At 29.7% G+C, this 16098-nt stretch overlaps 1 protein-coding gene and 2 long non-coding RNA genes across 4 annotated transcripts; 1 reads left to right on the top strand and 2 right to left on the bottom strand.

The window, feature by feature from the left end:
* Window positions 1–2265: 2265 nt before the first annotated feature.
* LOC130444423 (SAGA-associated factor 11 homolog) lies at window positions 2266–10954 on the bottom strand. 2 transcript variants are annotated; one of them, XM_056779546.1, is made up of 4 exons: window positions 10686–10954; window positions 10339–10622; window positions 9887–10145; window positions 2266–2693 (listed from the first exon to the last, which is right to left on the bottom strand). In XM_056779546.1, the coding sequence occupies exons 2-4, from the start codon at window positions 10585–10587 to the stop codon at window positions 2446–2448; spliced, it is 756 nt and encodes a 251-aa protein (XP_056635524.1). In that variant the 5' UTR covers window positions 10588–10622; window positions 10686–10954; the 3' UTR covers window positions 2266–2445. The 2 variants fall into 2 exon arrangements, with proteins under 2 accessions (XP_056635524.1, XP_056635525.1); XM_056779547.1 differs by having other exon boundaries at window positions 2275–2690.
* Window positions 10955–11010: 56 nt separating this feature from the next.
* LOC130444424 (uncharacterized) lies at window positions 11011–12351 on the top strand. The gene is made up of 2 exons (XR_008909952.1): window positions 11011–11080; window positions 11121–12351. It is a non-coding gene; the product is annotated as an uncharacterized LOC130444424 (long non-coding RNA).
* A 1590-nt stretch (window positions 12352–13941) lies between these two features.
* On the bottom strand, window positions 13942–15896 carry LOC130444425 (uncharacterized). The gene is made up of 3 exons (XR_008909953.1): window positions 15511–15896; window positions 15152–15336; window positions 13942–15062 (listed from the first exon to the last, which is right to left on the bottom strand). It is a non-coding gene; the product is annotated as an uncharacterized LOC130444425 (long non-coding RNA).
* Window positions 15897–16098: the final 202 nt, after the last annotated feature.

The following is a 16098-nucleotide window of genomic DNA, read 5'->3' on the forward strand; positions in this document are numbered from 1 at the left end:
TGTCTAGTAATCAAGTGTGGATCGTGTCTTCTAACAGGACACAAACATCTAATTTTTACAGTTTAGTTTCGTTGAACTTTTTTAATAATTTACTGACAGTAGATATTGTTACGGAATTTCGGTTAGGATATAAATTATTAAAGATATTACACGTATCTTGTTGACTTCTACGTCTATCACCATATCCTAATATCATTAAAATATCAATTCGTTCTTTTGCAGATAAACGATCGATTGTTGAAGTTCTTTGAAAGTTATAACTTTCAAAGAACTTCAACATTAATAATTTATTGAAACGTCAGCCAGCTAAACGTATATTATAACTTCGGCGGAGATAACATAAATGTAACTATAACTCCGAAATTATGGAATTTAGGTATAGGGAACATCATATGAAAAATAATAAGTATTTCTTAAAGACTTCTAAAAGCGAAAAATGTACAGGGTGATCCATTTGTTATAACAAAGTTCATTATTTTTCCAGAAAAAGGAAAGATCTGACAACAATGTAAATACCACCATAATACCAGCCGTATCACAAGACCCTTGTACACAAAAATTTATAAAAATCATACAAGCCTTTTACAAGATAATTGAGGTGTTCCATACATAAAACTCACTCGGTATTATAAATATACCTACCTCATATAGCTGGTTGATTGAAAGATATTTCTTTTCATTTTTTGTTTAAAATAAATTGTTAAACAAATAATATATAAAATAAAACTATAAGCATATAACGAATAGGGAGATAGGTACTTACTTTTCGGTAACAAACGAGTAAAGTTTATCGTTGACATTCATATTTATATTGGTGAAAAATCAGAAAAGTTCGTTCAGGATTGCAAGCACATACACCAGAAGTCGAAATAATTTGCACGTCTGAACAAGCGTTGAGGACGGGACAGCTGCCAGTGCGACAACAGCAAGTCTAAACGCATTTTACTGAATATGGAATATGCAAGTTTTTACAATTGACAGCCGCTGAGCTTCTTAAAATATTATCTGCCTATATTGATAAGAGAAGTCGAGCCAATATTTTATTTCTTCACAAACCAAATAAACAGTAATCTTTGAATTTAAATAAATTATCAAGTAGTGAATATTTAATTATAAAGTATGGTGCAAATGAAAGGAATAAATTCATTATTTTGTAAACTGGTGACTTTAAGGAAGAATACTGAAACATGTCATATATGTGAGCATGATGACGTCATCGATAGAATTTTTAAATGGAAATGTTGATGTTGTTAATACATTATTTAAAAGGTCTTCTAAATACCTATTCACCTATATCTATAAGTCTGAGTAAATAATTTTTGTATTTGCTAGAAAAATTAATCAATTAATACCTTGGTACACTTTACGTATCAAGTTTGAAGTAAATATATAAATAAATCAAAGCAGGTGATCTAGGCGGACATTCTTTTGTTCCTCTTCGACCTATCCACCAATAAGAAAAACATCGTCAAGTAGTTGCGCACCAAGAGATCATAGTGTGGAGGTGCATCATCTTGGTGCAGCCACAAATCATTTCTGTTTAGACCTATTGAATTCGAAGAGCAAGAAGTTTTGGAGAAAGTCTAAATATCGGAACTTGTTAAGGTTTCTTAGAAAAAGTATGGTACAATAATCCTATTATCTATTATTTCCGCCCAAATATTAACTTTCTCTGGGTATTCAGTACGGTACTGTTGCATCCAGTGTGGAATTTCTGTAGCCCAGTACCCATAAGTTTGACCAAAAACAGGACATGTCTTGAGGTTGCACAAATAACTCCTTCTTTCTTATTGTATTTTAGCTGAATGTAAACAAATTTAGTACTTAACTTAGGTAGGTATTTAAATTCAATGAATAATACAATATATTGTAATAATAAATTATTTTAATTTTTCAAACCTATTCAAACATAAATTACTCTGACATATCAATATGACAGAATAGGTATTTAGAAGATCAAATAATGTACACAACATACTTCCATTTAAAAAATTAGCGATAATATCATCACGTTCACATAGATGACTTCAAAAGTAAAAAAGATATCCGTACGAATAGCCTGTGTAAAAATAAAAATCGAGGGTTTTTAGAAATTTTTCTTAAAATTACCGGTTTACAAAATAACGAATGTATTCCTTGCATTTGCACCATACTGTGTAAGTAGTGATAAGTTAATTATTATAGTGTCTAATGTAAGTGGGTAAATAAATTAAATAAGTAAGATACAGTGGTATAATTTCATCCCACCATTAGAAAAACTGTAAATAAGTAATAAAAACATGACAGTGTATTTTATTATTTAATGAAACCTTATACATACTTGAAGTTTATTATCACTGATATGACAAACAACACACTAATTACTACCAACTCTCATTTTGATATAATGAAATAAAATAAACATTCAAAAGATCTGAATATCATAATTAATAACATCAAAAATATTCAATCTAATACTGAATTGGGACTTGGAGACCTTCTTTCACGTTTGCTGGACTTCTTGCTCTTTGACTTATCTCTTTTCTTAGTTGATCCAGAACTAGAAGCCGAATCAGCAGGTGAAGTGCTATTTGAATAATCCTGAAGTCTTAAGATGTCCCTAAGATTCGTCAATTCTTCATCTTCCCCTTCTATATCCACATTCAAAGAATCTACACTTTCTATATGTTCATAGTTTTTTTTAGGTGTACCTACTTGAATTAAAAAGCAATTAGTTTGTGAATAAACATCAGATATTAATTTAAATGCGCAATAATTGACTATATCATGTACGTAAAATATTCATAAATTATTTGTTGCCTTCAACCATTTTGGAGTATTTTTTATGAAAATTGTTATAGTTCATTTGTTGATATATTAAACGTTTAATTTTATTTTGGTTTGTCTTATAGATATAATTCCTTACTGGATTATAGCATTATAAAAAAAATTATAGCTGGTTATATATGGTTATACTGTACAAAATGTGAACCTGAAGTTATAGTTAAAACTATGTCGAAAACTACAAGCAAATATTATATAAATGTCAGTGAAAAATACTGTGATATACAAAGTATGATCAAATAATTAATTTATGAAACTATAATAAATTTTACTTTGAGTTGTTAATTCCTTGATTGTTATGTATTTCAAAATATTGATTATTGTAAGTTTGTGGCAATCAAACCCAACCTGTACTTTTTATTAATATCTTCTGATTTAAAATTATTTTTTTTTAATATTTGTTAGACATAATTTTAAGACATAAAAGTTTAACGTTACGACCTGCTGCAATCATAATCAAAATAAAACATGACACTGACAATTTGCATATTTATATTAATCAATATATCACCTACATTATGAATATCAAAATAAAAAACCTGTTTAAACATTTAAACAAAAAATTAATTTTTCCTTAATTTTTAAATCACAAAAATATGTAACAGCTGTTAGTCAAATCAGTCGTAGTTAAATTAGAATTTACAAAATAGAACTGTAAATTTTACTTAAATGATTTAGTTCTTTTTTATCATTTATAGCTTTTTTATTCTTATGAATGTGAACCATTTCTAAAAACTTTCTTTTTCGTGTATTTGATGCCGTTTCAAACATTTTTGAATCTTTATATTTGAATTTATCCTTTTTTGATATTTCGTGGTTCGTTAAAACTGTTTTATTTTTTTATCGTATTGATGACTTTTTAATCTATTTTCTAAATACTTAGATGTCTGCAGTATGTAAACAGGATCATAATAACTACAGTGTTTTAGATTTCGGTTTAGTGAAATATTTTTTAATGACTTATGCTAATATCATATTTATTGAAATAATTCGATAATTGTTGGGAAATTGTACATATGGTAAGGAAAATTTTGTTTAATTTGATGTTTAGTTTCTGTTTTGTTTCTTAATTGATTGTAGTATCTGTTTATACTTTTCTTGAATACGTTGTCTATCATTTTTGCTGGAATAATCAATTAAGAAACAGAACAGAAACTTAGCATCAAATTTTTATCTGGCTTCAAAATATAAAAAAAAATAATATATATATATATATATATATATATATATATATATATATATATATATATATATATTCCCAGAGACCAAAAAAAAGGTTCACCTTACAAAAGGTGGGGTAGAAGATTTTAATTTTTTATTTCGTTTTAATGGGTATAAAGAGTAAAATATAAAAAATGTAACGATGGGGTAGATCGGAAAAAAATATGCAAATATGCAAAAATCCGAGCCCTAGTTATTACACATAATTTTTAAACAAATGAAAAAAACTTCTTTGTTAATTTCGTTTTTCATTGGTCAATTTTTCATTGTTTTAATTATAATTAAATACTTCACTTGTTTAATAAAAGTTTTTTCCATACACATGTTTCCTCACTCTCTTGCCTCTAAAAGAAGTAATGTTATATATCAAGTGCCTTGTACTAATTGTGACGCTATCTACATAGGGCAGAAATCTCATTATTTAGAAAATAGACTAAGAGGTCATCAATACGATAAAAAAATAGAACTGCATTAACGAACAATAAAATATCAAAAAAACATAAATTCAACTATAAAAATTCAAAAATTCTTAGAACGGATTCTAATACAGAGAATTTTTAGAAATGGGTCGCATTCATAAGAACGAAAAAGCTATAAATGATAAATTATAAATAATTTGAGTAAAATTTATAGCTCTATTTTGTAAATTCTAATAAAGCTACAAATAATTTAATTGATTACTGCTATATATTTGAGATGTAAGGACCAAGGAAAAATTAATTTTTCTTATTAGAACAAAATTCTAGTTTGATTGTATTCTTATTTTGATATCCATAATGAAGGTGATCATATAAATCAATATAAGTAAGCAATTGTCATTGCAATATCATATTTTGATAAAGACCTAAAGAAAAGTCGAAAAGTCAATTTTATCTAACTTTCAATAATTATTAAAAAAACTAATTTTGAAACAGAAGAGACATAAAATCAAGAAGATTTAGAAACATGAACATATCAAAAGGTCTAAGAAATAAGAAATTAAAGATATATACATATATATTGTAATTATTTATTTCTACCTCTATTATTGTTTTTATTATTGTTTTTATTTTTCTATTGTTGTCGCTAGCACGTTATTTGCCGGGCATGAAACTCATTCTCTCTTTGAGTTCTGGCATAAATAAATAACTTATGGATGTTTTTCCTTTTAACAAATCAATAAAAGTTTTATGTTAAAAGTTAATTGTATTATTTTTAATTCAAATAAAGTTTAATAAAATGTAGTTGAGTATGCCTATGAGTCTAACCTGAAGTTAGCCGTTCCTCTAATTTGATAATTCTACACAGTTCTCTGTTATAAATCGACTCAGATGAATATTCTATTATTTAGATGTACAATATAAGGAGAATACTAAAAAATTATGTCAATTTTATATGATATAATCAAGAAGTTCTATTTCTGTGGAAGGATTACATATGATACATTGAACAAAATTTAATTATACTACACAATTCATATTATTTCTACGGAAAAGGAATCTTAACCTCACAAATAAGGAATTTTATCCATTGTCAAAGTAAGTATAGGTAATATTCCTTTTTTTTTTATAAATTATTTTATATTGTTACTATTATTATTATTATGGCCAATAATACGTGAAGGAACTGACCTAAGATGATAATATCTTGCAATATCAGATCTAAAACTTGTATTTACTTCTGTGAATTGTCAGTAACAAATCTTCCACTCATTGGATTAGTAACAAATCTTCAACTCGTTAGATTTTCTTCAGTACAGATATTTATCTTCCATTCATCTTTAATAATTCGCAATTATTTTGTATTTTGATTCAAATTTAACTCCTATTTCTTATAACTTTGCACTCCCCATTCTCTTTTCTGCTGATACTCTTCTTCCAATATAAATAATCCTATTCTTTTTTTTTCCTTAGCAACCATATAATATGACTGACTAGACTTTGCTCTTGTCTCCTCACAATGTCACTTTTCAAACACTTGTCAGTTCTTATATTTATGTTTTTAAATAAACTGTTATTTCATTAATAGTTTATGAATTTTCACTATTATGGGTCATTTTGCCAACAGTTTCATATATTTTTTTAAAAAAAATCAATCTTTCACTAAGTTTTATATTAATTTATAATTAATAACATTATTCTATGATACAAATTATGATTTGTACATATGCAATCCTTTTAGAATATATCATTTTTAATAAATAATTCCTTATATATAAAATAACTATAATTAATTAACTTACAAATATCAATTCAATTTCTTTTATTTTTTTTATCGATTTTCTGCCTTTAGTTTAATTATTATCTTTATATGTCTATCTTTATGTACCTACTTGCTTTTAGATTTCTGATCATTTCAATATATATATATATATATATATATATATATATATATATATATATATATATATATATATATATATATATATTCATCATAGGACACTGAAATAATGGTCAAAGTACAGTGTAAAATATATAAATTGTAAAAAAGTATAGCAATATTATAATTACTCACATTAATTAATAGAGAATCGTAGTGACTAATTACAAAAAAGCCTGTTTTTAGAAACGAAACCACAGTGTATTAATAAAATAACTGATTTAAATTACCAATAATCTATACATAACTTTGAGCGGATTTCAATTTCACAAACAATTGAATAGCAATCAAAATCCAGAAACTCTATATTTATGTCTATTGTCAATTCGAAGGTTGTTTTTCGAATAGAATGAATTTAATGTATCATAAAAAATTTATTATACCGCAATTCTCGATCAATTAATGTAATAGTCTTTTGATGTGATGATAACAGTAATAAATGTTAAATATAACTGAATAATTATTTCTATTAAAAATAGACTATGATAGCAGATAAAAGTTAACTTCGTTCTTATCTGAGTAGTCTATGTAATCTTCAGATTCATCAATAGTATCTTCGCCCAGTTCCACAACTATGGGTTCGATGGTTATTTCAATGCAATTATCAAGATTGCACACATTCCACTCTTCTTTCACTACACTTTCACCTCACAGAGGTAGAGTGGCAATTGAATTGCAATAACTCCTAGTTTTTGCGCCATTTCATCTTCTACATATTTCATATACACTGGCGAGCAAAAAATTGCGAATAATTTTAGCGTCAATATTGATAAGGATTAGTAGGCGTTAAAGCAAATTTTTTCCGAGACTTGACAGCTGTCATTAGCTGTCGTTCGATGTATTAGAGTACGACTTTGATGAAAAATGTGCCTTTGCGCTAATTGAACATTCACATTTGCCTTGCCTGTTTTCCAGTTTACTGTTGATTCTTTATGTAAAACCTAACGATTGCAAAGTGATTTAACAGGCCCATAATGCCTTTAGATCCGATTGTTGTAGCAAGAATCCTTGCGCTCTCACAAGATGCTCGGGGGAAACGTGAAACTGCAAGAATTGTTGGTACTAGTCTTTGTGGTGTGCAAAGGGTGTACCAGCGCTTTCTGGAGACTGGCCTGATCACTAGAAGATCAGGGTCTGGGCGAAAAAGAGTTACCACTCAACGAGATGACCGTTTTTTGGTGTCCACCTGTTTACGGAATAGGACAGCTACTGCGGTTTAACTGCGAAATGAGTTAGAAGAAGTGAGAAATGACAACGTTAGTAAATGGATCGTTAGAAGAAGACTTCATGCTGCTGGACTGTCATGTAGAAGAATGGCTACAGGTTCCCGTAGCAGCGCCAGCATCGGACTGCAAGATTGACATTTGCCAGAGATCACGTTCGTTGGAATGATAACTGGAGCTGAGTATTGTTCTCAGATGAGTCGCGTTTTTGCCTCACTGGGACAGATGGATGTCGACAAGTGTGGAGAAGACCTGGGGAAAGATATGCCGAAGTTTGTATTGACGAGCGCCTTCCATTTGGCGGTGGGAATCTGTTGTACTTTTCTCCGCCAGTTTCGGACGCCTAGTTCTTTCAGGTCCTTATGCAAGTTTGACCTCGACCCTCCGGCATCCTTTCGACGTGCCCAAGCCATCTTAGTCTCGCACTCTTGATCTCTGCCACCGGGGTGGGCTCGCCATACAGGGCGTAAATATCAGCGTTAATATGGATGCGCCATTCTTCTGGATCTTGGATTGGGTCATAGATGCGCCGATGTACTTTCATCTCTCACGAGTTGACTCTCAGTTCGTCTCTAGCAGTCATTGCCCAGTTTCAGAAGCATATATAACAACTGGCCTTTATACAGTATGGTAGATCCTCTCTTTTGTGCGCCTGCTGATTAAGCGGGATTTCGCATTTTCTAAGCACTGAAATACGCCTTGTTTCCAACACTCTCTTCTGTATCTCCATTACAGTTCTCACTGAGTCTTGCTCAATAGGACTCTTCATTGAATGTTCGGAAGCCCTCCCGAAGCTCTATAGCTTCTGCTTAGCAGGTCAACATTGTCGGCGTAGGCCACCTTTTGTTTTAATCGGTTGAGTAAGATTCCTCCCGGGTTGATCTGCAGCCTCCCAAATATTATTTCCAATGTCAGGTTGAACATTCACCTTGCAGCTAATGTTGCAGAGGGATATGAACACCAGTCTTATTAGCTTGTCTGGAACACCAAATATACTCAACGTTTCATAAAGGTAGCTTCTTTTTACGTTGTCGTAAGCTTGCCGGTAGTCTATTGATGGTATTGGTAAGAATTGATGAACCTTTATGTTGTATTCGTAGCACTTGTCAAGGATAAAGGGAATGGTGTATAAGTATGTGGTCTGTCGTTACTCTTCCTCTTTTGAAACCACATTTTTTCTTCAGTTGTTATATTTGATTGATATTGATATCTGGTTTATTATTACTATAATTCTCACTCATATCTTATATTTGTCACCAAATTACTGCAATTCACACTTCTATTTATATGGAAGATTAAGGAAAACATAGAAATGTTTATAACAAACTTCAAAACTTATGAGTATCGATGATAAATACTGCACCTAAAAATATACAATTGAAACTAAATCTAAATTACTTTTCTCTAATAATAAAAACTACTGGTTCCTGCTTTACGAAACCCTACAGCACATGTATAAAACTATAAAATCGCTCTTCAATATGAGTCACTCTATTAATTGTTAGATAAAATTATAAAAACTTGATTTTTAATAATTGGTTCATCAGTTACATGTATGCACACTAATAAGGGAGAGACTGTAAGATTTAAACATATTTGTTGCTAAGAGGTATTTTACCTCCTACCTGCCCTGTCACAACTACAGACGAGGTTATATGCCTCCTCTATTACCCAATGACATATATCATTTTAGAGAAACAAGCAGATAAGTAGTTTTCTACTCTTAACACTTTATATATCCCTTGAATAAGGCCAAAGCTCTCTCAAAAGTCTTTTTGGAAATAACATTATTTAATTAAAGAATATCAATAATTGCAAATAAATTTCAAAAGATATCAAAATGAAATATATCTTGTGGGCTTAGCCTAAGTGAGTCCGACCCCAACTACAGAGGGGATAATATACCTCCTATGATGATGATTCAATGTAAAATTTCACTAAGAAAGCTTTACAGCTATATAGGAGATTGAAAAGATATCATGGTCAGATTGAAAATAGAAAATGATTCCTGCATTTGAGATAAAACTAGGTTTTGTTGCCTGCAACAAAAGTGTTAAGTAAAGATTTCTGATATTTTCCCTTTGCCAAGTAGAGTTTTTGCTACCCTCACATTGAGTACCACATATTTTTACATTTATTTGTAAATAAAAGAAGTGACAACAAATGTTTAAATTCAATTAGCCTTCAGTTAAAACCAACAAAAATAATAAATGTACAGAAACATTAATAACAAAAATAAAATATTAATAAAAGAAACCTACCCCTTTTATTTTTACTTCCATTCTTATCCCTTTTTTTCTTTCTTTGTTCAGCTGTTCCCCAATCTACATCATCATCATCATCACTCACCAGTCCTCCATATGCGGAATTATCTTTATTATTGCAAAGAGCTCTTCTAGAAGCATTTCGTGACAGCCTCCCCATTCCCATACAAGTTTCTAGATGACGTGCAAACGTTATAGCAGCTACAGCACGATCACAATTTGGACATATACAATCTTGATTTTTTTTTGAATTATGCTACAAACATTTTTAACTCAACTTTAAGTAATTCAGTGTGCAAGTTGAAAGGTTTTAACATTCTTGAATTTCATAGAATTAGCTTATCTGATTAACAATTTTCAAGTTCACATCTCATTGAAACTGGAGAAACAATAATCATTCATGTTAAAGCAGAGGAAATTACTAGTTGGAACTAATTAATGACTTTTACCGAAAAAATATCGAAGTCTCCTTGATCTGTATCTTCACTAGTATCTTCTATATCTAAAGCATAGGCATTTGTTTTGTACTTCCTGTGGAGATCAAATATTATTCCTACAGTTAAATCGTCTATAACATTATTGAAGAAAGTATCCACCGCAGAACGTAACGCTTGTTTATTGCTCACTAATTCATGAAAATCTTTTGCTAAATGATTAAATAGTTGTTTTTGATCTAACTTATTTTTACGCTCAGACATTTTAAATATACCGCCACATAAAATGCTTGGTTAACCTAAAAAAAAAAGAAATGTATAAATACGGTTAAATCTATTATAAAATTCAATGAAATGCTTACTGAGCTGAAAGAATAATCTTAAATTGGGTATTGTTTTATTCAAGATCAAATTATTTTAGAATACTTTTTTTTTATTTTGACACTGACAGCTTTTTGACTTCTTTTTCCTAAGATATCCTATACTCCGTCCAAGGGCCCTTTAACAAAGAAAAGGATGGTCTACTTAACAAAATCTGTCAGACTGTCTTCTTATGTCAGAAATTATACGACATTATCTCAACTTATAGTAAAATGTAAGCAAACAGCATAAAAATAATGCTTTTTTTTTGAGGAAAAAAAATTTGACATTTTATCTCTATTGACAGGTGACAAAATGTCGCTTTTCATGAAATTACTTTTTTACCCAGGAACAACAAAGAGTTTTTCTCCTGGATATTGTATACACATAAACAAAGGTAGATATTCAATTTTAGAATATTTTATTATACAATAAAGCTACATTTCTTTCCTTATGTTTAGTGACCCTAGTCTTAGTAGTTATCTCAACAGTGAGCTGTGTGTTAGATTAAAAAAGATGAAGCAGATGACATAATAATTCGGTGTAACAGATGTTTGAAGATTCATGTAACAAATTTTTTAATAAAGTAAAAATAATAAAAAGTTCTACTGTGTAGAACTCTTTATTAATAAAATGATAAAATAAAATACAAAACATAAAAAACCAACACCTTAAACTATTCCGTACAACAGTCGAATTTTCTTATATTGAAATTATATTTCTTTGATGATGACCAGTATTTTATTTTCAATTTGAAGGACGAAGGGCTATGTACATTCGGAAAAGTTTAACACATTTCTCAGTAATTACGCTGCGGATCGAGAGACAACACCATCAAGAATTAAAATCTGGTACTTTTTTCCTTCGTATAACTATATTGTTTAATGTAAAACTCACTAGGGTGAATAAAATTTGAATAGCTTGTTAGGTTTGAAAGAAATTATAAACACAACATGAGAAACGGACACAGAAAATCAAAACAGTGCAATATATCAATTCAAAATATTGTCAATGTCACCAAGATTTATAGAGGGTATAGAGAAGGAAGAGTATCTTTTAATATAGAGAATTTTGAAAAGTTCCAAGCTTCGTATGATAGATAACAGTTCAAAAACCTTCCAGAATGGCGCTGGTGTAGATAATAGCTATGGTATTAATATAGCAATTCAAGTATGCAGAGCTAAAAAATATAACAAAAAAATTATTATGAGAAAACTTGCACCTAGAGTGATTTTATTTCGTATTTTCTCACTAATAATATTCGGCGCTTCCTTTAAAATTTACCCTGTTGCTAATGTGGCACCATCCTTATTTAATGCATTTTGAAGGATACTTTTCATATATACAAATTGTTCTCCTTCTCTCCATCCTCCATACCAAGATGAAAGCTTTATAGAATACCTACACACTTGCTGTAGATCACGTATCAGATGAGAATCCTAACCCAGAACCAGATTTTGATTACAATTTCCGAACGATGCTTTTAATTTTAGGTGGAAATTTTAAATTTAAAACATGAGCTACTAAAGCTTTTATTTATATATTTTAAATTTTAAAGAACGAAAAAAATCGTGCAATTTCTATAAGGTAGTGCTTTTGGTTAACCTTTTGAATAAATACAAAGAAAGGGATACAGTAACTTAGAAGAAAAATGAGAAAAAATAAAAAGGAGTTGGCATTTCATAATGAAAATAACAAAAACGGTCCAACAATAAATTGAAAAAATGTGGGACGATCTAAAGATTCTTTGAGAATTTTTTCCCGGGGAAAAAAGTTATTTCATAAAAAGTGATATTTTGTTACCTGTCAACAGAGATAAAATATGAAACTTTTTCCCCGTTACAGAAAAAAAGATTATTTTTTAAGGGAGGATCAGTTGCTCCAATCCTCATGCTAGCATAAAATTAGTACAATTTTTAAAAAATCTCACATGATTTGAATTGTTTTCATTTACACTACCCAAAAATTATCATCAACTAATTTGCACCCTTAGGTAAATTGGAGAAAACATATAAGTACCTAACATGTAGTCTAAAAAATTATAATTCTTACAGAAAAAAATAGATTAAAATCAAAACATGTAAAAAAGTCGTCCCACTGTCGGCACGAGAGATTAAAGCGCATTTTTTACCATTAGACTAAGTTTTTAAATAAACAAATGTTACAATTTAATCAGCCTCCAGCGAACTAAAACAAAAAAAATATTGTGGTTAAAACAAATTTCTATTTTAATATTCATGTTGTAGGTGATCTCTTAATCAATAAAGGGTGCATTCCAATAAGAACTCATGACAATTACGTTTACAACCACGATCTTTCCCATCCCAGGCAAAACAGAGCAAATAAAGCGAAAGGTTAAAGAGGTTATGTTATAATTTGTAAGTTATTGAATTTTTTAATGGAGTAGTTAACTGATTTACATTAAAGTAAAATCAAAATGTCTTCTGCGTTGATAGTAAAATATTTGGTGGCGCGTCACAAGAATACTTCAAAAGTACTTATAATATCCCATAACGCATCAAATATGATAAATTCTCATGGTTGCAATCTGCTCATTTTGCGCGACCACAATGATCGCAGTCGCTATGTGGAACGCCCAAAAGAGTATTTCAGGCACCATGAACACTTAGTGGAATGTACCTATAATTTTGGTTGTCAATGTCAATTAAATTTTGATAAAAACCACAATGGGTCAAATTTTTCATGGATACTTTCGGTTATAAATTAAGATTTTTGTTAATATTTTTTATTGGCAATGGTTAAAAATGCGCTATAGTTTCTCCCACAAAGAGAGCAACGACTTTTTTACCCGTTTTATTCAGCTTTGTTGTTTATAACAAAACATTCAAAAGTGGTAACAGTTAAATAAATGATATTCATTGGTTTTACGAGTGAATCTATAGATTTAGAGATGAATAGAGAAAATGACTTTCGCGGGATATTTGAAAATTGATTCGCAATTTCGCGGAAAATTTGAAAATAACTCGAGTAATTTTAAATGCTTGAAGCTAGTTGTCACATCTAATTGTGAATGAAACAAAAATATTATGCAAAATACTTTCATTTTGCTAACATTTCAAATATTGTTGTTTACAAAAAAATATAAATACCTGAAATTAAAATGCTGTTTAAATGAGGTATTTTGTAAAATATTTTGGTTTCATTTACAATTTATGTGACAACCAGCTCCCACCATCTAAATTTCACAATTAAATGGTTTATATAAGATATAGGTAGATGGAATATTGAAACACGGGATGATTATTATAATTTTTATTTTGTTTTTGACATTTTATAACTATATCCACAAACAAAAAATTTTCCTTCACACTTTAGCAGGCTTAGGACTGTAAACAGTGAGATGTTGGCGTATTTAAAAAATGTTTCTGTTTGTACATGGTAGATACAATGGTATATAAAAAACTGATTTTATAACCATGTTTAATTAATGATTACCATTGTCTTTCTTGCAACTTTCCCTATATTTAACATATGTCATATTCATCACAACATCATAGTCTTCATATTTTTGATCTTTGCCCTTCAAAATTTTAGTAATAATACTTATGTAATGAAAGATGCATATGTTAAAACTAATATTTACAAACATATTTACCTAATCCTTATGATCTGAACAAAATATTGAGGAAATGTCTGTCAAATCCTCCAAACGAAATATTTGTTTTTTTTTGCCTAATGAAATGAAAAACTTAAAAATATCACAGAATTTTGCTGAAGGCGCACATAAAACATTTTTTTATGTTCCCTAGAATATATTAATGAATTTGCCTTAATCAATTCATTTGACAATATTATATTTTTACACAAGTGGCATTTAAGACTTTAAATAATTTCTTTGCTACTGAACCTGCTACATAAGGAGTGACAAGATCTAATCCTGTATATTTTGAGCTTCTATTGAATGGTTTATAAATTGGGACATTGACTATTGGAGTTATTTGTTCAATAGGTGTTTCTTTCACTGAGGAAATTTTTAAAAGTATCCAATGTCCCCGTTGAAAAGTCATCTCACAATTAAATCCTGGCGAATGTTTAGACATGAAATTATTTACAATTAAAGACTTTGTGAACGAAACAAATGCAGCACATGAAGGATTCGTATTCCTAATGCCATGACTTCTTACCATGACAAAGAAATTTTCAATGGCATCTTGATTTAAGTTTCTGCCACTCAAATATTTGAATCCTTCCTGCCTCAACTTTTGCCAAATGTACACAAATCCTGGTGAATGGTAGTTTCTTAATTGATGGTGTTATACAACTACCACTCTTTTTTGATGGGTCTATAAAATGAAATGAATTTAAAACTGGCAGTGCATTGAGCCAAGTATCTATATCATTTTCACCTTTTTTGTAACCTACAATCAAAAATGCCAATTCTTTTCCTCTCCATAACTTTTCATTGGGATTCATAAGAGGTTTATTGTCACAATAAATAAGTACTTACCATGTAAATGTAGAGTTGGCAGTGAAAGGTTTTTTAACCTGCCATTGGGGTTTCTACAAATTTGTTCAAAATAAATATCACATATTCTATGTGATGATAATACTGCATCTGCATGCATTAACTTGGGGTTATTTATTCTTTGCAACCAAATTCTGCAAACGTCTTCATTCATAGAAATGAAATGTCTATAAAAAAGTGAAATAAGGATAAAATCATTCAACATATTTAACCATTCAACAAAATGATTTCCTAAATACAAATTAATGAAGTTAGGAAGAAAAGAGTTATTCTCGTATAGATATGAACTTGATTTCAATTTAAATATTTTTATGTTGATAAATAGTAAATATTACTCTTACCTTATCGCATCCTGGTACACAGCAGGCCTTTACTCGTTTACTCATATTGACTAAGTAAACACGACAGCACAATTCGCAACAAATAAAAACTTTCAAATGCACAAAAATGCAAATAGCTAATAAATAAACAATATCAAACACCTTTGCAAATATTTTATACACGTTTGCAAGATGGATGTTGTTCATTCAATAATCTTTGTTGTTTCTCGATACATAATTGCAGCTTAGTTTCAGAATCCAGATTGACAAACATTCAAAAATAAAACACCAAAAAGTAAGCTTTTAGATGTGAGCCAGTAACAGAGATGGTGTTGAAAATCGTCCTGAGATTCTCTATTCCAGTGCACAGACCCTGCCACAAATGTACTGAAAATTGAATACAGAATAACAGAATACGAAACGAGTCGAAACATAGATCAAATCAAACACATAGAACTCTTTGACTTTACTTATTTAAATATCCTTCTCCGTCTATCCCACAGAACACACCATATCTTAGGGTATGTTTAGTGGTCTATCCTAGCAAAATACTTTTCTGTGTATTCTTAAGGATGCAAATAAAAAAAATTCAGGTAGTACAAATGAAAA

This window comes from Diorhabda sublineata, chromosome 5 (assembly GCF_026230105.1).
Source record: "Diorhabda sublineata isolate icDioSubl1.1 chromosome 5, icDioSubl1.1, whole genome shotgun sequence".
NCBI lineage: Eukaryota > Metazoa > Arthropoda > Insecta > Coleoptera > Chrysomelidae > Diorhabda > Diorhabda sublineata.

Excerpts from the sequence above, each read along its gene's own strand:
- LOC130444423 (XM_056779546.1), bottom strand. The coding sequence starts at position 10,587 with ATGTCTGAGCGTAAAAATAAGTTAGATCAAAAACAACTATTTAATCAT. Across the intron at positions 10,146-10,338 it reads GAGACTTCGATATTTTTTCG|CATAATTCAAAAAAAAATCA; the intron begins GTAAAAGTCATT and ends AAATGTTTGTAG. Across the intron at positions 2,694-9,886 it reads TGGAAGTAAAAATAAAAGGG|TAGGTACACCTAAAAAAAAC; the intron begins GTAGGTTTCTTT and ends TTTTAATTCAAG.